Source organism: Antechinus flavipes, chromosome 3, assembly GCF_016432865.1.
Source record: "Antechinus flavipes isolate AdamAnt ecotype Samford, QLD, Australia chromosome 3, AdamAnt_v2, whole genome shotgun sequence".
Lineage (NCBI taxonomy): Eukaryota > Metazoa > Chordata > Mammalia > Dasyuromorphia > Dasyuridae > Antechinus > Antechinus flavipes.
Window position 1 is genome coordinate 451549364 of NC_067400.1, and position 25668 is coordinate 451575031.

At 33.9% G+C, this 25668-nt stretch overlaps 1 protein-coding gene across 1 annotated transcript in view; it reads right to left on the reverse strand.

Moving 5' to 3' along the window:
• The window catches only part of PDS5B (PDS5 cohesin associated factor B), a 219276-nt gene that overhangs the window by 157038 nt on the left and 36570 nt on the right, over nt 1-25668 (reverse strand). Inside the window, exons 2-3 of the mRNA XM_051986480.1 lie at nt 4264-4381; nt 3435-3561 (exon numbers count right to left, since the gene is read on the reverse strand). Of these exons, the coding sequence (XP_051842440.1) occupies nt 3435-3561; nt 4264-4358 (222 nt within the window). The 5' untranslated portion in view covers nt 4359-4381. The remainder of the gene's footprint in view (nt 1-3434; nt 3562-4263; nt 4382-25668) is intronic.

Here is a 25668-nt window from a genome sequence, read left to right on the forward strand (position 1 = left end):
GAAGACACCCAGGTAATTCCAAGAATAGTAGCAGGGGCTTAAAAATTAGGTAATGGTATGAATAATAAGGCAACCTTTAAATCCTGGTATATTAGTCAAAGAGGGTGATGATCCCACTAATGATATAAAGGTACCGATATGAAATAACAATCTAAAACAAATTTTAAAAAGAGTCTAGACAAGATTAAACATATTTATACATATCCAAAAAAATATAAGTTTATATTTTTTTCTAAATGGCTAGTTTAAATAGTGATAAGCCCTAAATTATGGAAAATTAACAAATAAATAGGCTATTATAAGTTAGTCCTTCCTATGTGGATAGATCTGTGATCTCAATGGTAATCACCCCTAAAATGAATGGCAAAGATGACAATCTCATCCATGCCTTTTCATTCTGTGCTGCTATTGTCCACGGGCTTTTTAATATTTCTATAGCAAGAAGGTACAACAATTACTGAATCTCAGTAATTGTAAATTATCCACATCCTGGAAAAGCAATAAAATCTGATTATAGGATGAAAAATTTTGAATTGGAAGTGTTTTTAAATATTATCCTGTCCAAATTTCTCATTTTAGAGAAAAAGCAATTGAGAGCGCCAAAAAAGTAAATCAAAAACTAATTTTCTTTTCAATGGCAGCTTATACCCCAAGGGATCAGTTTTGCCTTCTTTCCATCATCTTCAGAATCTTTATTTTTGCACCATCAACCTTCAGGGAACCATCCCACTTGATCTTCCTACTGTACCCAACATAACTTTAAAAATCATTTTTCTTGACTAGGCTCATCCTCACGATTCTTACAAGAATGTACTATTTTATATTCATTCTCAGTTACCTATCTTGCTTCCTACTGGATTTACTGGATGGATGGCAAATTTGAAAGAGTTAGTGGAGGTCATCAAGTTCAACACCATCATTTTACAGGTGAATTAACTAAAAACTTAGAAAGATTAAATTACTTGTCCAGGATCACAAAATTAATAACTATCTAAGGCATGATTCAAATACAAACCTTCCTGACTCCTAGTCCAGCTCTCTAACTTCTATATGCATCTCTTTAAAATATAAGAAGCAAATTAGATTTCTGGACAATTGAACCAGCAACAAGAGTACTTCTGTAATCAGAATTTTTTTTCCCCACCTCGAAAGCATCTTTTAAATTGAACTGCTATATCTAGTTTTAGAGCATGGAATCCTACCTGTACTTTCTTTTTGAATTCAGAACTCTGTCCAATCAGAGCCTACAGAGCAAGGCATCAAAGGCTATCCTAACATTTCCTTATCTGCCAAACTATGACAGGATGCTCACTTATTCTTTAGGGTTTTGATATTCCTACTTACCTGTCAAAATCAAGTACAAAACAGCAATAATCGCCCTCCTTCACTTCATTTCAAGGAATAAAATTACTAGGAAAGCAAAAGAACTTTTCGGGTGCTACAATTTTAGCAATTTCAAAGAATTGGGTTTGTGTTAATATAAGGAAAATGTAAATTACCAAAATGTATATGAACATGTTTCATTATTTAATAATAATAAAAAACCTTCTCTAACATACATAGATGTGGGCAAATTAAGTAGGCTAGCATATTAAATCCACTCAGTGCTTTCTTACTTAACTAAAAAAGGCCACCTACTCTAGCTATCATTAGGCATACACATGCAATTATACAGTAGTATATTAAGAGCCATTTCTGACTATAAAAATTTATCATATAAACATGTCAGTGCTCTCTACTTTTCAATTCAATGTTTTCAAAGAGCTCAGATCAAGTTGTAGAGATAACGGATAGAGACTATTAAAAAGTAAAACTAAATTGATTACTGATCTAATTTTAATGAAAAAAATACTCTATAATGATGAGGATGATAGTGATGACAGGGGGTTGTAATAGTGATTGTCACAGTAGCGCTGGTGGTAGTGAGAATTCCTCTATTGCTTTAAGATTTACAAAGTTTACATGCCTTCATTTGATCCTCACAACTACCATTCTAGAAAGTAGATAGTATTATTATTCCCATTTTACAGATGAGAAAACTTAGGCTGATAGAGATTAAAAGACATATCTAGCATCACACAGCTAGAAAGTGTCTGAGGCAGCATTTAAACTCAAGTCTTCAAATCAGCTCTCTTTCTACAATGCAACCTAGGAGCCTCTATATATATATAAATATATATATATATGAAAACTTGATATCCTTATCCTTTTGGTGCTTGGAATCATGTTTTACATGAGGTGCTTTAGATAAATGGTTACAAAAAGGCAATCAAACAACAAGCTCTGTGGATATAAATATAAAACAGCCTGCCTTCAAATAACTTATATCTTAATGGAGTGGACACAAAGAGCACACATAAATAGATTCAAAACATATAAATATTAATCAAATATAAGATAACTATGGAAAAGAAGGCCCTAGCAGCACCCTGCAGAACAGTATCGGGAAAGATCTCCAAAAGTAGCTGGTACTTGAAGTGAATATAACCGAAAGTAGGAATTTGGGGATGGGTAAGAAGAGGATAAGAGGAGAGCAAGTGAAAAAAGACGGACAATGAAGCATCATAAGGAATAATATTAAACAGGACAGAGTAGCTGAATTATATAGAAAGCATAGAAGAGACAGTAATGAATACGTCAACTAGAAAGGTAAGAAAAGTACACGTTTCAAAAGGCCTTAAATGCCAAAGAGAACTTATAGTTTATACTAAGAGGTAGAGGAAATCACCTAAGTTTATTAAGTATAAGGGAAGACATGGTCAAAGTTATTTTTCAGGAAAATCACTTTTGACAGCTATGTAGAGGAATAGACTAGAGATATTGGTAGAAGGACCAAATACAATGCTATCGCAATAGTCCAAATGAAAAGTGATATACCACTAGAGTGGAAGCTATGTAAATGGAAACAGGTGGGCATATCAGACAGAGGTTATGGAAATCTGACAACTGTATAAAGAAAGGAGCTGAGAATGAAAAAAAGGTTTTCAATATTCAATAATAGGAAAGTCTGAAAAAGGGGTCAATTTTTTAAAAGATATTAAGTTCTGTTTAGAACATCCTGAGTTTGAAGAATCTAACACATATCTTGTTTAACGTGTAACAAGCAGTTCTTAATAGAGGACAAGCTTAGAAGAGGAGCTAGGGCTGGATGTACAGCTCCAGAAGCATGGTACACAGATAGGATAATTAACTCCATGGAACAATAAGAGCTGGGGTTCAAGTTCTAGAGTCAATAAAAGCTGGCATTCAAGTTATCCATATGATTCATAATGGCCAAGTCATTTAATTCCTCAGTGCTCCCAGAAACTATGAAACAAGGCAACATGAATTTGCCTACAGAGAATTCTTTACACCAATGACATCAGAGGTCCAATCCCCCAAAAATATGAAATAAAAATAAATGTGGCTTTTAATTATAGCCAGACAATACTAACCTTTAACCGTCTCACCATCTCCTCTTTAGATATTTTGTCTGAGATTTCTTTGACGCCAGGAGGATAAGTAATTTTTCCATCATTGGCCCTTGTCTTTGAATGAGCCATGATTGAAATATTTTCAACCCTAAAACAAGAAAAGAAAATTAAGGTATGTTTTGTATATTCACATATAAACTATTAACTAGATGCTACAGGACAAAGAATATCAATATAGACATATCCCCATATAATCTTGCCCTATAACTCCTGTTCATAACATTAACCACACCCCACCACAATCCCACTGTAGTTTCATTAATTTCTCCAGCTCCTGAACAAGAAAACTCCTACTCTTACTCTTTTTCCCTTCCCCCTCCCCCATTCCCTCTGTCTTTTGTTTCCTTTTTACAGCCATATGTTCATGAAACAAATTAACAGGGAATAATATGCCTATAAAATATTTTCAAGAAAAACATAATTAGAAACAAATTAAAGTACAGCTATTGTCTAAGTTATAAAAACTTGCCTAAAATAATTATAAAATTATTACTGATACAATGAGGTGTGTAAAAATTAATCTATAGGAATGGCTAAGTAAGTTGGAATACATGAATGTAATAGAACATTATTATGCTATAAGAAATAATTAATATGATAAATACAAAGAAGAATGGAAACACTTAAAATGAACTGATGCAAAATGAAGTAGAACCAGGAAAATAATATGTACAATGACTAACAATGAAAATGAAAAAAACGACAACTAAAACTGAATATTGCAAAATTATAATGACCAAGCTTGGCCCCAAAGAAGAGATATGAGAAAGTATTTCATCCCCAGCCCTACCCTTGTTGCAGATGTGGGGCGACACTGAATATAATTTCAGACTTGTTCAATATGCTGGTGAGTTTTGCTGAACTTTTTTTCCCCCTCTTTTTCATCCTTTGTTATAAAGGCTGGTTTTCTAGGAGGGAAAGGGGAAGGGATATATGAGGAAATGCAGGTGATATAAAAAACAAAAGACCTCAATTAAAGTTATTTTTAAATTATTTTATAAAGTTTTACCCAAAATTTAAATAATTTTGGTTAATCTGACTGCCTAATACTGAATTTCCTCTTGTGGACAACCTGTTCTTATTGGTGCCAACAAAATTCTTTGCCATTACTTTTTCTAGCCTTGTCTTACAAATAATTCTTTTTTCAAATATTCTTTATGGTTGTGAGCAGTTGGACCATTCACCATTCCTAAACCAACAATTACCCTTTTCCCACCTCTATACACAAGTTGCCTTATGCATGAAATGCACTCCTCATCAAATCTCCTGTTGAATTCCACAAGTACCACCTTGCTCCTCATCTCTACTCCTCTAATTTCTCATAATATTTTGCCATGCCAAAGGGTCAGTCACAGCATTTAAAGGGGCAAAAAATGTAGAAGATTATCTAGTTCAAATCCCTCATTTTTACAAGGAAGGAAAAGGCTTCACTTCTTCAGTCTTCCAAAGATAGTTAATTACAGGTCCAAAGATTATACATCTCCCTTAGTACTTTCCCCCTCTTTTTCATAAGAGCATAAATACATAGCAAAAATCTGTTAAAAGTTACCTTCATTCTTATCACTTATTCTCTCCTTAATTCTTTGTAATCTGTCTTCAATTCTCCCACTTCTACTGAAATTTAACTATTAGAGACTACCAGATATCTCCTAATTGAAAGCCAAGGTTGGGTACAGTAGAAAAAGCAATGGATATATAGTAAAAAAAAATCTTGGTTCAAATCTTGGCTCTTACTACCTCTTACACTTGGGCAACTCATTCTACCTATTTGGATCTCAATCCCATCATCTGTAAAATGATGGAGTTGGTATATGGCTTCTAAGATTCTTTTCAGTTCTAAATCTATGACTAAGTCTAAAAGCCATTTTTTTCAATTCTGCCTCCTTAATATATCTATGATATTTGATATGTTATTTATTTGATTGACTTACTCCTAAGCTTATGATTATCTTCTCCTAAGTAGGCTTCAAAGAGATGCTTATCTTTACTCCTATCATTTTTGTTATCCTATTTTACTCCTTACCTTTATTTTGATGCTACCTCCCAACCCTAACCTGTAAGTATTAACCAAAGTTTTGTTCTCAGGTCTCATTTCTTCACTCTTCTTCCACGATCATCTGATTTTGCTTCATGACTTGACCAACTGTAAACAGCTAACTCTCAAAAATCTTTATCTCCAGTCCTGACTACTCTCCTAAAGCTTCAGAATTAAATCTCCATCTATATGTTCTGCAGACATTATAAATTCAAGAAGTTCTAGAAAGAATTTTATGAAATGAGTAAAAGGAAGCAAAGTCAAAGCAACAATATAAAAAAAGACTACAATGCAAACAAAAACACCACCACAAGGCAACAAAACATTATCAAATACAATAGACAATGCTGGTAGCAAATTACTAAAGTCAAGCATATACCCTTCCTTCCCATTAAATAGTAAACTAAAAAAATACACATTAAAATGAACCATTAATAATTCATTTCAACAAGCATTTATTAAATATATACAATATGCTAGGCATTGTGCTGGATCCTCATTATACAAAGATTAAAAAAAAAAAAAAAAAGAGTTCTTACCCTCAAGGAGCTTATTCCACTCAAGAATTAACTATAACATGAAACATATTACAAGGATAACTGAGCTGGGAAGAAAGTAATAACTAGTGGGGAAAGGGAAGACTTGAGAGAAAAGATGGTACCTGACCTGAGTTTTGAAAGAATTCAGAGACAAAAGTGAGAAGAAAGACTTCTGTTCAAAGAATAATGAAAGGGAGGGACTACTAGAAAACAACATATAAGTCTTCCCCCTCCCGCCAAAAGTCAGCATGTTCAAAACAGAATCTAATGGCATAATGAAAAGAACAGTGCACTTAGAACCAAGTTACATAGATGGGTTCACATTCCAGTTCTAAATATTTATTAAATGTGTGACCATGAAGTAAATTAATTATCTGAGTTTCAATGTCCTTATCTGTAAACAGGGATAATAACTATTATCTACTTCAAAAAATTGTTTAAAGTGCTTTGTAAAAATCATTATGCAATTACACATTCTACACATCATATAAATGTGAATTAGTATTTTCTAAACCGGCTCAAGTTCAAAATGTTAACACTATCTTTCATTATTCTTTATCTCTTACTTCTCATTGCTACTAGTTATTTAAGTCCTACTGTTTTTGTCTCCATATTATCTAGAACAAATGGTATTCAACATTGGATGAGTGGTCAAAAGATACTAACAAAAACCCTCCAAAGAAATTTTAAACTATCGTAACAACATAGGAAATAATGCTCCAAATTACTACTTCTAAATCAAGGTAACTCTGAGGTTTCACTTCATCCTCAGAAAATTGGCAGTGATGACCAACTAGAAGAATAATCAATGGTGTAGAAGTTGTGGAAAGACATGCATAATAATAATACAATACCGATGGAACTTTGAATTAATGAAGCCATTTTAACAAAAAATTTAAATATTATGCTTTAGAAAAAAGAACTAAAGTATCTATACTTTTTGACACAGATCTCACTGCTAAACGTATAACCTCTCCTCAAAAAAGTCAGACAAAAGGAAAAGTCCTATGAAGCAGAAAGAAAATAATAAAATTTTCCTTTTTTGAAAATTGCACCCCAAAGGGTAGAGAAGTAGGGGGGAGAAGGAGTTTTACAGCTAGGAGGCAAAGTTGATAGAGTAACTATCATAAAGTCAGTTACGACTTTAGTTCACATTTATACACTAACTAGCTTTGTGACCCCAGGAAAGTCACTTTAACTTTGGATGCCTCCAAAAAAATTATCTATCATCCATGCAGGGGCATTCTAATCCAAAATTTTGCCTAAGAATCCATCCCATCCCTCAACCCCACTAAGCTAGTCCTCTTTTTAAAAATTCCTACCTGCCCCTTTTTAATAAACTCAAAAAAGGTTATCCAAAATAAGTAACAGATGCTCATGAAAATTCTGTATAAATGGAAAAGTTGGAATAAGGATAATTATTGGTATTTTCACATTTTTCCCCTCTAATTTTATAATCATAAATATCTGACAAACATATGTAATAATATACACTTATTACAGTAAACATAGTTAATAAATATTTTTTAAATTTTATTTTTTAATTGTGTAATAATAAGTTCTGGGAAATTTTGATTTTTGTTCCACACTCTCTTTGATACGCCTTCAGAAATGATCTGATGTGGGGCAGCTAGGTGGCACAATGGATAGAGCACCAGCCCTGAAGTCAAGAGGGCCTGAGTTCAAATCTCATCTCAGCCACTTAACAATTTCTAGTTGTGTGACCCTGAGCAAGTCACTTAACCCTAATTGCCTCAGTGAAAAAAATTGAAATGAGCTGATGCTCTCATTGTTGTAACCATTATAGGGCAGACCTCTCTTTTATATGTATTTGATCTGGCTGCCTTTTCTACACATCTATAACTATTAAGTTTCAAATCCAAATGGTGGCTTCAGCATGTACATGGCTGAAAAAAAGGATGTTACTAGAATTTTTGTAAATGTTTTCCATTTTATAATGTTTTTTTTGCCAATTAAAGCTCTAGTCAAAGTTTCATTAATCCTGATTTTCTTTCTCCACTACTTCTCTTTGTTTTGCGAAATACTCTTTCCTCTAAGATTTTCAAGGTGAATTTATATTCTACCTGGTGTAGCCCTTAGAATATGCCATACTCATCCCCTTGGCAAAGAAATCAAGTGTTTGCTAGCTGGGGTGATTTCTAGGTTCCTCTGGTCTCACCATGGAAAATCAATAAACACTTATTAAAAATCTAAGTGTGCCAGGAACTATGTTAGGTATGGAGGAATCAAAAGTGAAACAAGCTTTATTCTAATGACTTTACATTCTAATAAGGCAGACCTGGATTTAAATTTTAAAAAAAAAAAAAACCCTAATTAAAATTCAATTAAACTTTCATAAAAAGTATATAATCATCCATCCATTTCCTACTTTTAGCATCAAAAATTCACTTAATTAGGTTGGAATCATTTCAAATGCAAACGATATTGTTCCTTTGTCTTTTTTCATTCTCTTACCTTTATATTAATTTTGTTCAGTGAGGCCTTTAAGTCTGCCTAAATCTTAAGAGAAGATTCAGGAAAGACCGACAAACCAATGGCTTCCTGTTCATTAAAATATAACCAATTAAACTTTTTTGCTCATTATGTGAATTCTTTTCTCAGACGAAGAAGCGATGATATAAATGATGCTTCCATGTAGGCTCCAAGATTTTGACCTGCCTCATTCCTTACTCTTAGACCATATTTTTCAACATTTTTTGTCAACCTCCTCTTTTCATTAAAGTCACTGCATTTAAATGTGTATTCTCTTTTAATATAGCTCTTGGTAAAGATTTTTCTAGAATTTCTCTATTTCCTTTGCAACAATTGTTGGTGGAAAAGCTATAATTATTTTTACAATCTTTTATCATAAGTACTTCAATATAAGACCACCAAATGTCCACCAAAATGCACAATAAGACTTTAAGACTACCTCTGAGCCATCAAAACAGGACTTTGTGGAAAGTACTAAAAATACCATTTTAAAATATATCAAATTTTATTTTTAAAAAATCATCCTGTCTTTTTCTACAAAAAGCTCTTTACTCATTCTTTACTCCGATTATCTGACTTAACATTATAGATCATTCTAGACCACTATAATTCTAAACTGCATTATAAATGACAGCGAAACAGGGTCCAAGAGACACAGAAAAGACCAAGTCACAATCTGTGTTGGTCTCACATTTTTCTCTGAAAATTAAGGGGATTGAGTTTACATGATCAATAAGACCCCCCTAACTTGGAGGAAAGAATTAAATGGAGGGACAACAGCTATGCTTTTAAAATCTATATTAAAAGATTAAAAAGATATAGATATCTCTAAAAATCCTAAATGAATCAATAATTTTATAGCCATAAGAATCAAACAATTTTCAAGTTTTTAGTCTGAAGGCTTTCACTGTGCTATAAAATTTCCTGTAATTAGTTCCCATACAACCAGTAGATGGTACTCTCCATGTAGACAAGCCTACAGGAGTACATTTAAACAGAAAAGTAAAGTCACTCTGCAAGGGTTACAAATTTTAAACTGGATAAATATATCATAGAGAACAAAAAATGAAAATATATACAAAATGAAGTAATATCCTCTTTAAAATATCTACTAGAAGATAGTATTCATATATTTTTATGTTAAATAACTTAATAATCACTGATGTACAAGAGATATCTATCATAAAAATATGCTATTGACATGACAATAAATTTACAGGGGTCCTCAAATTTTTTAAAATAGAGGGCCAATTTACTGTCCCTCAGACTGCTGGAGGGCCGAACTATAGTAAAAACAAACACTTTGTTTTGTGGGCCTTTAAATAAAGAAACTTCATAGTCCTGGGTGAGGGGGATAATCATCTCAGCTGCCGCAACTCGCCTGCGGGCTGTAGTTTGAGGACCCTTGAAATAAAACATGCACTTTTATACCAATTCTAGATTAAATGAGTTTCTAAAGAATAATATGTAAATTTTACAATTAAAATATTTCAAATATTTTAGAGGTGCTTCTCATTTAAGATAATCCTTTAAAAAATAATACATTTCCCTGCTACTTTAACTTTACTTTTTAGTTTAGTGTTTGCATCTGGAAATTTTGTTGTTGTTGTCTTATAGGAACCAAAAAAACACAGAAAAAGAATGTAGAGGATGAAGTAAGATATCATGGTAAAGTTATATGGTAAAAACAAAAGGAAAACGCCAAGCGTTGGCTTTTCTAATCAAAGACAATGATGGGAGTAATTCTTAAAATATTTATATTTTAGACTATATTTAATATCAAGTTCTAGTACCTCAGGCCCACAAACTGAGTCACTCTATATCATTTATTACTCATTATTTTTTATACAAATGGCCATATGCAGCCTGTTGCCAAGGCTTCTCAATTTCATGTCTGTAACATCTCTCGAATATGTCCCCTTTTCTTCTCTACTTGAAAGCTGGTCCTCCACACCTTACTATCTGCTTGCTGGTGAGTGTGCTTTCCTCAATCTCTTCCCACTCCAATCTATCCCACCATTCAGTCACTAAAATGATTTTCCTAAAACACAAATCTGATCAATTACCTCCATCCCCACTCCACAAATGCCAATAACTTCCTATCACCTCCAGGAACAAATATAAAACTTTGTTTGGTATTCAAAGCTTTTCATAACTTTCCAGTCTTCTTACATCCTATTACCCCATCTATACTCTCTGATCCAATGATACTGGCCTCCTAGCAGTTCCACACATAAGATGCTCCACATCTCTTGGCTCCAGGAATTTTCTCTGGCTGAACCTCTTGCTTGGATAATGTTCTCACTTGGACACTAGGTCTTTCAGACTTCCTTTAAGTCCCAATTAAAATCCCCCCTTCTAAAGGAAGCCTTCCCTAACCCCTTTTAATTCCAGCACTTTCCCTTCTTTTTTAATTATGTCCTATTTATTCTATATATAGCTTCCTTTGAATATATCGGCATATTGTCCCACCCCTTAGATTGCAAATTTCCTAAGAGCAAAGTCTCTCTTTTGCCCCCTTTTCTGTCTCTAGAGCTTAACACATTATAGATGCTTAATAAATTTTTAGTGATCAACACTAGACTGTTGGAACTAAGATTTAGATAATGCTAACACTCTCCCACAAGTCTTTCCAATGGCAACTAAAATTACCTTGGGTGTGGATAACCTAATTGTTAATTTGCTATCACACACATCTTAGCTGATTCCTGAGAAAATATAACTATTATTTTCCTGATTTTACAAATAAAGAAATTAAGGTCAAGGTTACATTACTGAATAATTCATGATGAAATAAAGATTTTCAGACTCTAACCTAACTTCTTCATTAAACCAAATCTATCCTCAAAAAACATTAGTTCATTTAGAAGCAAAAAAGATTACAGTTCTAGGAATTTGTGTGTGCGTGTATGTATATGTGTGTGAGTACATGTATATATATAAATATGTGTATATATATATGCATATATATATTTTAAAAACTATAAACAAAAGAATTCCCAAAGAGAGCTAGCTGTCCAATAATTAGAACAGAAACAGGAGCACAAAAATAATTTTAATTCTAAACCTTTTCACCATCACCATTTCCAAGACATAATGCAGTAGATATAGCTCCATCTTTTTAAAAGAATTTATTTTCTCTTCCTATTCTTTTTAATCTCTTTCCACTTCAGCGGTCCTTTACAATTACATGCAGCTGAATCCTAACCTAACCTTACAACTCTTCCCTTTTTCATCTTAGCATCTTTTTGTAATCCAATGAGCAATGGACTTAAAAGTTAGGAAAACCAAGTTCAAACCACAGCTATCTCAGACAAGATTCTAGATGGGCCTAGGCGAGTCACTTAATCTCTCAATTTCCTCTTGTGTAAAATTAAAGATGGTAAAATAAGAATAAAACCTACCTCACATGATTATTATGAAGAACAAATGAGATAATACATGTAATTTTTCATACACATCTTAAAGCAATCAAAAGCTGAAGGCCTTGCTTCACATTTAACTGAAAAAACTGAGGTCATTGGTCAAGAGCTTAACCTTCCACATCACACAGATACTTTCAACCACTGTCTTTACCTCTTTCTTGCCACAGAGTAAACTATTCTATTTGCAAAAAATGATAACATTCCATCCCATCTTCTCCAGCAGATTGTCCCCTCTATAATCAATCTCATTTGTTTTCCATCTCTCTTCCTGCTGCTTCCCTACTGCCTTCAAAAATGCCCATATCTATTCCATTGAAGAATGTTACCATGCTATTAAAAAACAAATCAAAGGGACAGATTCAGAGAAATTTAGGAAGATTTATATGATGCTGAATGAAGATTACAACACAAGAATTTATACAGTGCCTACAAGATAAAAAAAATATTAATACTAAAGGACTTAGGAACTTTGATTAATGAAATAACCAATCATAACTTCAAAAGAGGAATGATAAAGTATGTTTTCCAAATCTTGACAGACGAGTTGGGCTAAGGCAACAGACATATTTTCAGACATGGGCAATGTGTTGATATGTTTGCTTGACTATTCTTACAAGTTACAGGAGAGAGGGTGGCACCGAGAAGCCAACAGTTGAGAAAGAGGGAATAGTATAGTGATAATGATTCCTCTCAGGTTTCTCTCTAGACTTTTAACTCCCATAGAAAACTCTTCATCTTGGAAGCTCCACTGCAACTCAAGCCCTTTGGATTTTGGATTTTTTTTTTAGCTTCTTTTTTATATGCAGTGTTTTCCCCTCTTAGAATGTAAGTGCCTTTGTAGTTAGAGCCTTTCTGCAAAAGTATTTGCATTCTCAATCTTAGCCAGCACTATGTCTGGCACATAGTAAGCATTCAAAAAATGTTTTCTGAATGAAATAAGATAAAGAACGTCAAAGAAGCACAGAAGAGAATAAAAGGTAGCCCAGAGGAGAGACAGAAACAGGACAATTTTAAAACTATCATGTTTGTATGTTATGGAGAACAGCAGTTCCTTATATAACACCTGAACTATTGCAGTAACCTGGTGGTCAGTCTTCTTATGTCAAGCCTCTTCTCACTCCAGTCCAATTTTCCATTCAACTTTCAAACTCATCTTCCTAAAGTGAAAGTTAACCTCCTGCCCTTCTCAATCAACTAACTCCATATTGCCACCAGATCAAATATAAAATTCTTTATTTGACTTTTAAAGCTTTCATAATCTGGTTCTTCTTACCTTTCCTGTCCTCTTGTAGCTCATTCTTTTTTTCTTGTACTTTGTGATCCGGTGACATCAAATGTTCCTCAAATACAATATTCTATCTCCTTACTTAGGGCACTTTCAGACTGTCCCTCTTTTCTGGAACCCTCTCCTTCCTCATCTCTGTCACCTGGAATTCCTGGCTTCTTTCAAGTCTCAATAAGTTCTACCTTTTACAAAATGTTTTCCCCAGTGCTCCTTGATGTTAAGTGTCTTCCCTCAGAGACCACTTCCAATTAATCCTGTATAGAACTTGTTTGTATAGTTGTTTGCATGATATTTCCTTCAGACTATAAATTCTTTGAGATTAGGAACTGGGGATTTGTTTGGTTGGTTTGGGTTTTGGTTGTTTTTTTTTTTTTTTTTTTTTTTGCCTTTCTTTGTATCCCCAGTGGCTGGTACATAGTTCAGTGCTCAATAAAAAGATGGAGAGATGTTGCCACAATGAAATTGACAAGCTTTGACAAAAGATAAGACGGAATTTAAGGAGGTGAAGATGGAGGGAGGAGTAGAGGAAGACACTTGAGAGCCCTGACAGACAAAATGGACTAATTCTAGATAACAAATGTTGAAGTTTGAAAATATTTGTCCATCTCAGAATGACAAAGTAAAATTATACTTTGGAGGGAAAAATAATGTTAGAGCACAGATCTTTGTTTACTTATCTTTCCTCTTAAACCAGTCAAGATAATTCAAGTAGGGGGAAGTTACTAACAGGGACAATAAGAAAGGTTTCCAAGAGGAAGTGACAGGTGAAAAAAGAAAAAAGTCTAATAAGGAAAAGTGTGATCAGTATGAATCCCAGGAATAAGGAACACCTGTGCAAACCCACAATGAAGATCTAGGGGAACAATAAGTGTCATGAAAGGAAGTAATATAGAATAAACATAGAAAGGCAAGCAAGAAATTTTGAACTATCTCCAACACTTATTTATCTATTTACTTATTTATACTAAACTGCATATATCTTTGGAACCAGCAATACTAATGGGATAGCAATTCTCCCTGTGCAGCGGGAGAACTGTTCGGTTCTGCAAATATGTATTGTATCTAGGATATACTGCAACATATTTAACATATATAGGACTGCTTGCCATCCGGGGGGGGGGGGGGGAGGGGGGGGAGGAGGGAGGGAGGGGAAAAAACGAAACATAAGTGATTGCAAGGGATAATGTCGTGTAAAAATTATCCTGGCATGGATTCTGTCAATACAAAGTTATTACTAAATAAAATAAAATTTAAAAAAAAAAAAAAAGAAAAAAAAATACTAATGGGATAGGCATATATAGTCAGTCAATAAACATTTGTTAATCCAAACTAATTCCAATAAACTTTGAACAGAAAATGTCATCTGCATCCAGAAAAAGAACCCTTATGGAAACTGAATGTAAATCAAAATATACTATGCTCACTTCTTTTTTGTGGGTTTTTTTTTTTTAATTTCTCCCATGGTTTCTCCTTTTTGCTCTGATTTTTCTCTCAATCGTGATTTATAAATAATTTTTTTAAAAAAGAAAAAATAAGCATTTAAGTATCTATGTGCCTGGTATTTGCCAAGCACTGCAGATTTAAAGAAAGGGAAAAGGTATTTCCTGCCCTTGAGAAGCTCACAATTTAATAAAGGAGAAAACATTCAAATAGTTATATACAAATATGCTCTTCATAGGATAATTAGGAAATAATCAATAGAAGGAGTCAAGATTAAGAGAAATCAAGAAAAGTTTTCCTGGAGAAGGAAGATTTTAGATGAGACTTGGAAGGAAGTCAGTGAAGCATGCTATATATCTTTTGAAGTAATAGTTGACCATTGTACACTTCTGATGTAGGTCCCCATCACCTCACACCTGGATTATTACAAAAACCTACTGGTGGCTCTGTCTACCACAAGTCTCTTCATATTCCAGTCATTTAGCCACTTAAAAGAATTTTCCTAAAGCACAGGTTCTGACCATGTAGCTTCCTCACTCCTTAGTCAATAAAGCATGTTTCCCTTCACCACCTCTTATTAGAAAAGTAATGGTCTATTAGTCCAAATGAAGAGACATTTTTAGATATTAAAAACTAATACATTTTCATATGCATTTATTTTGCTTGATTATTCTTATTTGCTATAAGGGAGAACTTTTTTGTGAAGAGGAGCCAGCAATTAATGACCATGGCAGAAAAGTGTCAATAAAACATTTTATGATATACACAATAGACCAAGAGGAAGAAGTCACAGACAAGGACAGCTTTTGGTATTGGTATTAAATGTAATTAACATAAACGGAATATTTGAAGTCCTCTGTTTGGCTCCCCCATCTCACTCCATCACTTCACCTTTTCAACTTTTCTTAGACCTTTCCCTGCTCCCCACTTACTGCTGAGTCAATGACACTGGTTTCCTTACTGTCCTGGAATGACACTCCATCTCTAGATTCTGGACATTTTCTCAGTCTGTCCCCTATTCCTGGGATCCTCTTCTTTCTCATGTCTATCTCCTTGCTTCACTGACTTCCTTCTAAATCCTAACTAAAATCTTCCTTCTCTCAGAAAACTTTCTCAATTTCTCTTAATCTTGACTCCTTCCATTAAGTATTTTCTATTTATCCTGTGTACAGCATATTTGTATGTAGCTATGTGCATGTCATTTTCCTCATTGACTCCTTCCATTAAATATTTTCTATTTATCCTGTGTACAGCATATTTGTATGTAGCTATTTGAATGTCGTTTTCCTCATTAAAATAAGCTCAAGGATAGGAAGTATCTTTTCCCTTTTGAAAAAAAAGGTGAGTAATGATCCCAGCAGAAAAGTATCAATAAAACATTTTATAATATACACAATAGATCAGATCAGTATAAGAAGTTCAGGAGGAGACAGACAAGGACAGCTTTTTGTATTAAATGTGTTTAAAATAAACATTTTATTTTTAAAACTGTATGAACTAAAGTTATTTAAAAGTTATTTTTCCTATGTTGAAATGTTTGTGCTTAAGTTCACAGTAAAAAGAAAAAGAAAAATTTTAATTTAAAAATATGGATAGAGGAAGGAGAAATAATCTGAAGCCAGATTATGAAAGAACACAAATCAGGCTGAAGAGTTCATATTTTAGCCTTAGCCATAGGGGACAACAGGGAAATGGCATACTGAAACTTTTGCTTTAGGAAGATTTGGGGGGCAGCTACGTGGAAGACTGATTAAAGCAAAGAGACTGGAAGCAAGGAAACCAATTTTAAAATTTATTCTATGAGAAGAGTGGTTAAGAACAGAAATAGTACAATGGTGGTTTTAGGCAATGAGAGGAATTTTCAGATTTAGACAATATGGAAGGTAAGTAGACATGCAACTGATCGTCTATGAGGAGCAAAATGGAGGGAAGAATCAAGGATGACTCTTAAGTTGGAAGACTAAATGATGATGGAGCTCTACAGAAATAAGAAATAGTAAAGGAGGAGCAAGTTTAAAAGAGAATATGAGCAAAGAAACAATGTAGAAAAGTCAATCTAGAAGTACTATGCTGTTTATACTAGTGGTTCTTTAAGTATAGTCCAGAGAATGGGGGGCAGAGGGGAAGGGATGGGTGTCTCTGAAACTTTTTCTGAGAATCTACAAATTCAAAATTAGTTTTTATTTCTAATACGGTAAATGTCTACAAATATGAACCACATAAAAACTCTTTGGTCAGCTCTTTAGTAATTTTTAATACTACAAAGATACTAAGAACAAAAGTTGGAGAACTGATTTATATTACCTTGTTAAAGTGATTTTATTTATGTGTGTGTATATATATATATATATATAGAATATTTTTTATTTATGTGTGTATATATATGTGTATATATATGTGTGTGTGTGTGTGTATATATATATATGTGTGTGTGTGTGTGTATATATATATATAGAGAGAGAGAGAGAGAGAGAGAGAGAGAGAGAGAGAGAGAGAGAGAGAGAGAGAAGATTTACAAACATTACAACAACCCAACCTTCTGGAGTAGGTTGCAAAAGTATTTCCCCCCATGTTACAGACGAAGGCATTTAGTCTCAAAGTGGTTACAAAACTAGCCTGCTATGGCACAGGTATAAAAAGCGGTCAAACTCAGATCTCATGAGTCCCGAGTCCAACATTCTTTCCCTAACACTAAATTATAAATAAGATATGATACTAACAAGAAAATATACTGGCCTTCAAATTCAAATATACTGGACCTAGTTTCAAAGCCCAGCTCTAGTCTTTCCTTTGAAAAGCTTAAGTTCTGTGGCCTCAGTTTCCTCATCTGTAAAATGGGGGAAGGGGCAGAGAAAAGAAGGAAAAAAAGAGAATGCCCTAGATTACATCTAAGATCCTCCCCATTTCCAAATCTATGATCCTTCTTGTTTGTACTACTAGCTTAAAAAAAAAAAATTTACTCCTGTTGGAGGAGTGCTAGGCAAGCAGACATTTATCTCAGCAAATAGGATGGGGTTTCACTTACTAACTAACTATACTTATACAATTTAGAGAATTAGATCTAGAACAGCTCTGATATAATTTCAGAACAAAGCAACTTCTAAATATTTTTCATTTCACTGGACTATTTCAACAATAGAAAAGTGCTAGCTAAATTCATCTGAGCTACAAAAATTTTATTATGGCAACAATAAAATGTTTCATTAAAGTTATAAGAACTAAAATCAGCAAGCAGTTTAAATGCATGACAAGGTTTTTCTTCCACGTCTCTCTGCAATTTTTAAGAAAAAAGTCCTGCATTTTCATATTCTGTATTTTTGTGACAGCTGCATATCCATGTCTACTATTCTGAATTTATCACTAAAGGAGTATTGCAATATGTATAACAGAACAGAAAAAGAGTTGTACATGAAATGGCCCATCTCCTATATAGCTTGCATTTCCTGTTACAGTATGTATATATAATCCATAGATAATATATTCAATCTATAGCTTTCAAAGCTGTTAATTTGTTTCCTTTTATTCTTCTTTCTATTCTTTTCTGAGCATTTTAAAAAAACTTACCTATCCATTTCAATGGTTACCAAAAATTAGTGGAACTTGTTTCTGAAAAACAATTTTAAAACTTGAAGACAGATTGGCATCAACAGTAACCCAATTTCTTTCAAAAGAATACAGATACCAATCGATATTTGAGAAAACCTTTAAATCTTATTTTAAAAAATAAATGGCTGGCAATCTGCCACAATGTAAACATTTTCTTTTCTTTTCTTCTTTTTTATACACAGTCAGATCATAGATTTAAAACTGGAAAACCATAGAGGTCAGCTAATTTGAACTTATTTTTGGAGGTAAGGCAACTGATACTAAGGAAAGTTAAATGATTTGTCTAAGCTTACAGTTTGGCAGAAAAGGCAGGATTTCGCTTGCTTAAACAAATGACAAGAGGCAAACAGAAAAAAATTTTCTGTTTGCATGCTGAGGTACAACTCTCAAAACAAGGCATACTTTCTTGAATAAAGTACAAAAAGGCAACAAACAAAACAAAACTCTCAGAAAGTCTTTTAAACCCGTAGAACTTGTACAATGGAAGAAATTGTGGTTTTCTTCTTCTTTAAATGACTGAGGCAAATAAAAGAGATCATGGTTTTTATGAGTTCTCTCATGGGAAGCTGATTATTGTCCATAATTACTGAACACACACAGTTAAGAAAACAAATCCATCAGGGATAATTTTTAAAATCAGCTAAAAGATTCAAATTTGGAAATAACAAATTTTCCCTCAGAGGTGATCTCTAATAGCATACTACCAAAGAAGATATTTAACAAGCTAATAAAAATTGATATTAACAATATCATCTCTATCACCAAAGGAAAAAAAATAGAAGAGTAGAGATCATGGTCACCGGCTGATAGCTAAAATTTCTCTTAGGCTTAAAAAAAGATGAAAAATAATTAGTGATAAAACAATTCTAACAATTATAAAATATATCCTGTCAACTTAGCTATCATCATTATAAAATGCTAAAATTCTATTAAGTATCTTAAAACAAGAAATTTTAGCTCATTTGCTAGTGCCTATCATTGCACTTAAACATTTTTCTTTATTTATTTAATTTTATTTATTTTTTATAATTTATAAATTTTATTTTTTAATTTTATTTATATATGTATAATTAATAAATTAAATTTATAAAAATAAATTTTATTTATTTAATTTTTTTTTTTGCACATGGCACTTTTAGGCACTCTGAAGCAATGTGTAACATGCTGTGTGCTGTGTAACAGCAAAACTGCCCTCAAGGAGCTTACAATTTAAAACGAACAAAATCAATATAGACACACTGAATAAGGCATTTTGTAAAAATATCTGACTGAAAGAAGCATGAGGGCAGGATCAAAATTAGAGGTAGGAAAGTAGCTGCATCTTCAGGTGACCATACAACATTCAATGGGGAACCCTTCGGTAGCTGGAGGCACACTCAAAATGAGTGGTTCTCCAGCATAAGGAGGGAGACAAAGGGAATCCTACAGTGGCATCCCCAAGTGGAAAGGAAATCTAATTGTCCTATTAGAAAATCTTACTACGTAATCCTGTTAACACTGACTCATTAAGAACTCAGAATCAGGCAGAGGGTCCTACCTTTCCATGTGGTTGCCACTCACTGAATCTACCACCTAACATTTTAATCATTCATTCAGCAAACATTTGGATTCCCAGTACCATGTGCAAGGCACTATACCAGGTTCTGAGGGGAAACAAGCATCTGGGACTTACAAAAAAATCCCAGTGTTAAGGATTTATGCATTCATATGTATAAATGAAATTCAGTTTTTCAATCTCAGATCAAAGAGCTATTTTATATACACATATCCAGAGGTCCCCATCAACTCTTGGGAACCATGTCCACTGTTTGCAAACATACCTCAACAGGCAAATTTGGTGCAATAGAGGATTGGTTTCTAAACACATTTTTTTTTTTTCTCAAAATGACATGGTATATATAACCCTTATTTTATGGCAGAGAGACCCAGCTCATGAAAACAGAGGTCTACAAAGACTGACATGTGGATAAGACAGTTCTGATCTTTGGGAAGCTTCACAATCCCAGTAGGAGTGAGAATTAGAAGAAATGGTAGAATAGGGAAATGACTTACATCATTTTCATCAAAAATGTCTGATGTACAGTATACAAATGAGACAGGTAGGAGGTACAGCAGATAGTGGTGAGCCAAAGTTCCATTGTAGAGACTGAAAGACTCACTGAGTTCAAATCTAGCCTCAAATACTAGCTGTGTGACCTTGGGCTAATCATTTAACCCTATTTGCCTTCATTTCCTCATCTGTAAAATCTGCTAGAAAAGGAAATGACAAACCTCTCCAATATCTTTGCCAAGAAAACCCCAAAAAAGTTTCCAAAGGAGGCCACAAAGAGCTGGACTGAAACTAAACCACAACTACAAAACAGCATACCATTCTCCAATAGATAAGCAGTCTAAAGATTCAGGGAAAAAAAAAGATTTGAAAAGTACAAACTATAAATGAAAACAAACATACTTCCCAAATAGCATAAAATAAGTGCAAAGTGAAATGACTAAGATATCTTTACAATGTGGAAATTGGGGGAAAGATGACAAAAATGAAAGAAGCAATGATAGAAGCTGGAAGGAGACAGATACTGCTGGTAGAAATGTTAAGTAGTTCATTATCAAGTATTCTGCATATCAATTTGGAATTATATAAGAAAAATTACATTCTCTGGCCTCCCAGAGAATTCATTCCAACACACTATCTCTGGACATCTATAATTCCATTGCAATCAGGAATCTACCTCAAAACCAAACCTCTATAGAAATATTAACTTACCAGAATTCAATTCCTCAAAGATTGCCACCCTATCATCTCAGTGATTCTGAACCTCTGGGTTGCCATTCTTTGCTATCATGGACTGCTGCTCTTTTATTACCATCCCATCCCCAAAACCCAATCTTCCTTACATCCCATTCTAAAGTTACATATCCCTTCTACCTATGCTCTTTGGACTACCTGATCTACAGATAAACTTGCTTTCATCTTAAATCTTTTGCTTTTTTTCTCCTTCCTCTAGCACTCATAGCCTTCTGATGACATAGCTTCCCTGGACACCCTTTTTCAGCACTGATTGCATTGGTGATGGTTGGGTGTTAGAATTCTCCTTAGCAGATTGAAGGAGTCCTACCAAATTCCTTTTATGACACAGACATGGTACTGATACCTAAACCAGGTAGGTTGAAAACAGAGAAAGAAAATTATAGACCAATCTCCCTAATGAATATTGATGCTAAAATCTTAAATAAAATATTAGCAAAAAGATTACAGAAAATCATTCCCAGGATAATACACTATGACCAAGTAGGATTTATAGCAGGAATGCAGGCTGGTTCAACATTAGGAAAACTATTAGCATAATTGACTATATCAATAATCAAATTAGCAAAAACCATATGATCGTCTCAATAGATGCAGAAAAAGCATTTGATAAAATCCAACATCCATTCCTAATAAAAACACTTGAGAGTATATGAGTAAATGGACTTTTCCTTAAAATAGTCAGGAGCATATATTTAAAACCATCAGTAAACATCATATATAATGGGGATAAACTGGAACCATTCCCAGAAAGATCAGGAGTGAAACAAGGTTGCCCACTATCACCATTATTATTCAATATTGTATTAGAAACGCTAGTCTCGGCAAATAAGAGTTGAGAAAGAGATTAAAGGAATTAGAGTAGGAATGAGGAAACCAAATTATCACTCTTTGCAGATGATATGATTGGTATACTTAGAGAACCCCAGAGATTCCACTAAAAAGCTATTAGAAATAATTCACAACTTTAGCAAAGTTGCAGGATACAAAATAAACCCACATAAATCCTGAACATTTTTATATATCACCAACAAAGTCCAACAATAAGAGATACAAAGAGAAATTCCATTCAAAATAACTGTTGATAGCATAAAATATTTGAGAATCTATCTACCAAAGGAAAGTCAGGAATTATATGAGCAAAATTACAAAACACTTTCCACACAAATAAAGTCAGATTTAAATAATGGAAAAATATTAAATGCTCTTGGATAGCCCGAGCGAATATAATAAAGATGACAATACTCCTTAAACTAATCTATTTATTTAGTGCTATACCAACCAGACTCCCAAGAAACTATTTTAATGATCTAGAAAAAAGAACAACAAAATTCATATGGAAGAAAAAAAGGTCGAGAATTTCAAGGGAAGTAATGAAAAAAAAAAAAAAATCAAATGAAGGTGGCCTAACTGTACCTGATCTAAAACTATATTATAAAGCAGTAGTCACCAAAACCATTTGTAAGCAAAATCATGGCTAAGAAATAGATTAGTTGATAAATGGAAGGTTAGGTTCACAGGACAAAATAGTCAATAACTATAGCAATCTCGTGTATGACAAACCCAAAGATCCCAACTTTTGGGATAAGAATTCATTATTTGACAAAAACTGCTGGGAAAACTGGAAAACTGGCAAAAATTAGGCATGGACCCACACTTAACCCCACATACCAAGATAAGATCAAAATGATTTAGGCATAATGAACGAGATTATAAATAAATTACAGGAACATAGGATAGTTTACCTCTCAGACTTGTGGAGGAGGAAGGAATTTGTGACAAAGACAAACTAGAGAACATTGTTGATCACAAAATAGAAAATTTTGATTATATCAAATTAAAAAGCCTTTGTACAAACAAAACTAATGTAAACAAGATTAGAAGGGAAGCAACAAACTGGGAAAACATTTTTAAAGTTAAAGGTTCTGATAAAGGCCTCATTTCCAAAATATATAGAGAATTGACTCTAATTTATAAGAAATCAAGCCATTCTCCAATTGATAAATGGTCAAAGGATATGAACAGACAATTTTCAGATGATGAAATTGAAACTATTCCCACTCATATGGAAGTGTTCCAAATCACTATTGATCAGAGAAATGCAAATTAAGACAACTCTGAGATACCACTACACACCTGTCAGATTGGCTAAGATGACAGGAAAAAATAATGATGAATGTAGAGGGGATGTGGGAAAACTGAGACACTGATGCATTGTTGGTAAAGTTGTGAACAAATCCAACCATTCTGGAGAGCAATCTGGAATTATGCCCCAAAAGTTATCAATCTGTGCGTACCCTTTGATCCAGCAGTGTTACTATTGGGCCTATATCCCATAGAGATACTAAATCAGTGAAAGGGACCTGTATGTGCCAAAATGTTTGAGACAGCCCTTTTTGTGGTGGCTAGAAACTGGAAAATGAATGGATGCCCATCAATTGGAGAATGTTAGATAAACTGTGGTATATGAATGTTATGGAATATTATTGTTCTGTAAGAAATGACCAGCAGGATGAATACAGAGAGGCTTGGAAAGACTTACATGAACTGAGGCTGAAATGAGCAGAACCAGGAGACCATCATACACTTCAACAACAATACTGTATGAGGATGTATTCTGATGGAAGTGGTATCTTCAACAAAGAGAAGATCTAATTCAGTTCCAATTGATCAATGATGGACAGAATTAGCTACATCCAAAGAAGGAACACTGGGAAATGAGTGTGAACTGTTTGCATTTTTGTCTTTCTTCCCAGGTTATTTTTACCTTCTGAATCCAATTCTTCCTGTGCAACAAGAGAACTGTTCAGTTCTGCACACATATATTGTATCTAGGATACACTGCAACATATCTAACATATATAGGACTGCTTGCTATCTAGCGGAAGGAATGGAGGGAGGAACGGGAAAAATCTGAACAGAAGTGAGTGCAAGAAGGGATAATACTGTAAAAAAATTACCCATGCATATGTACTGTCAACAAAAAGTTATTTTAAAAAATGGGATCTGCAAATATCAGGAGGAGATCATGGTCTTAAAGAGAAAGCATTGTACTTGGGGGGGGGGGGGGGGAGGGGGAAGAATTCTCCTTAGCACTTTTAGGCTCTCCCTCTACAACCATCAATCAATAACCCTTCTACCTTTAAAGTTCATTTAACTTATAATTGCTACCCAATCAAGATTCTGGCGGCTATTATCTATAAACATCTAGAACATAATTCTTTCTTCCTTCCTTCAACAAATTCAATGCCTGGTTTACAACACATTCCTGCCCTAAAACTAAGGGCGCGCGCACGCACACACACACACACACACACACACACACACACACACACTCTCACACACACAAAATAACACCCTTCAAATATTCTAACCTCCAATTTTTCCCCATAACTATTTCTCTAGCCCACCTTAGTAATAAAGAAAGACAACCTATTCACCCACAAATATACCAATTCCATGTTTGGGCCTCCGAAATTCCCTTAACTAATCACAGTCTATTGTCATTCCACTTCTCTCTTTGCTTTGCAAACCCAAACTCCTCCAAATTGAGACCTCTGGAATCATCCTATCCTTCAATTCTTTCCTAAGTTATTACACTTAGAATGGCTACATTCTCTTCCATTCCCAATGCTGAGCTTCTGATGAACATCTTCTCTCAAATTGCTTGCCCTTTTATCTAAAATCTTACCTTTTCAAAGTCAGCCTAGTATTATTGCCACCAATGGCTGCCTTAACTCCTACTTTCATGTTGCTGAACAAAGCTGAAGAATTCACAAAGCATACTAACTAGGTACATACAAATTGGTATCACAAAATATCAACTGGATCCTCACTGTAGTAAGGTAATACCTACAGGATCGCAATACCTTAAGGCAGCTAAGTGACACTGCATTAAGTTGTACCTGGAGTCAAGAAGATCTGAGTTTAAATCCAGCCTCAGACATTAATTAACCAAATCATTTAAGTGACACAGTCATTTAATCTCTGAATGCCTCATCCAAAAATACAAAATGGGGACAATAATAGCATCTATCTCAGAGAGTTATTGTTTAGATCAAATGAATTAATATTTAAAAAGTGCTTAGCACAGTGACTGATGTTTAATAAATGCTTATTCCTCTCTTCCTTGTATAATTCCCAAATCAATTCATTTATTTTACTAAAGCACCATGTTTTTGCCAAAACTTTTCATCCCTCCTCAAATCTTTCATAGTTCCCCATTCCTCCAACTTCTCAGCTGATAGTTGTCTCATAATTCACTAAAAAAGAGAGGAGGGAGGAAGAGAGAAGGGAAAACAAGAGAGAAGGAATAAAAAAGATGAAGCCATTGGCTCCATCTTCTCCAGTCTTCCCAAACCTAGGGCAAAGAGGAACTTGAGACAGAAGACAAAGGAGCATACTATTACAAGTACAAGTACAGGTATGGTATAGGGGATTAAAATACCAAGTCTAGAGCCAAGAGGACTTGAATTCAAATATGGCCTCAGAAACTTACTAGCCATTCAATCTGGGCAAGTGTCATGAAACATGAAACAGAGGTCTGTTTCTTCATCTTTATAATGAAGA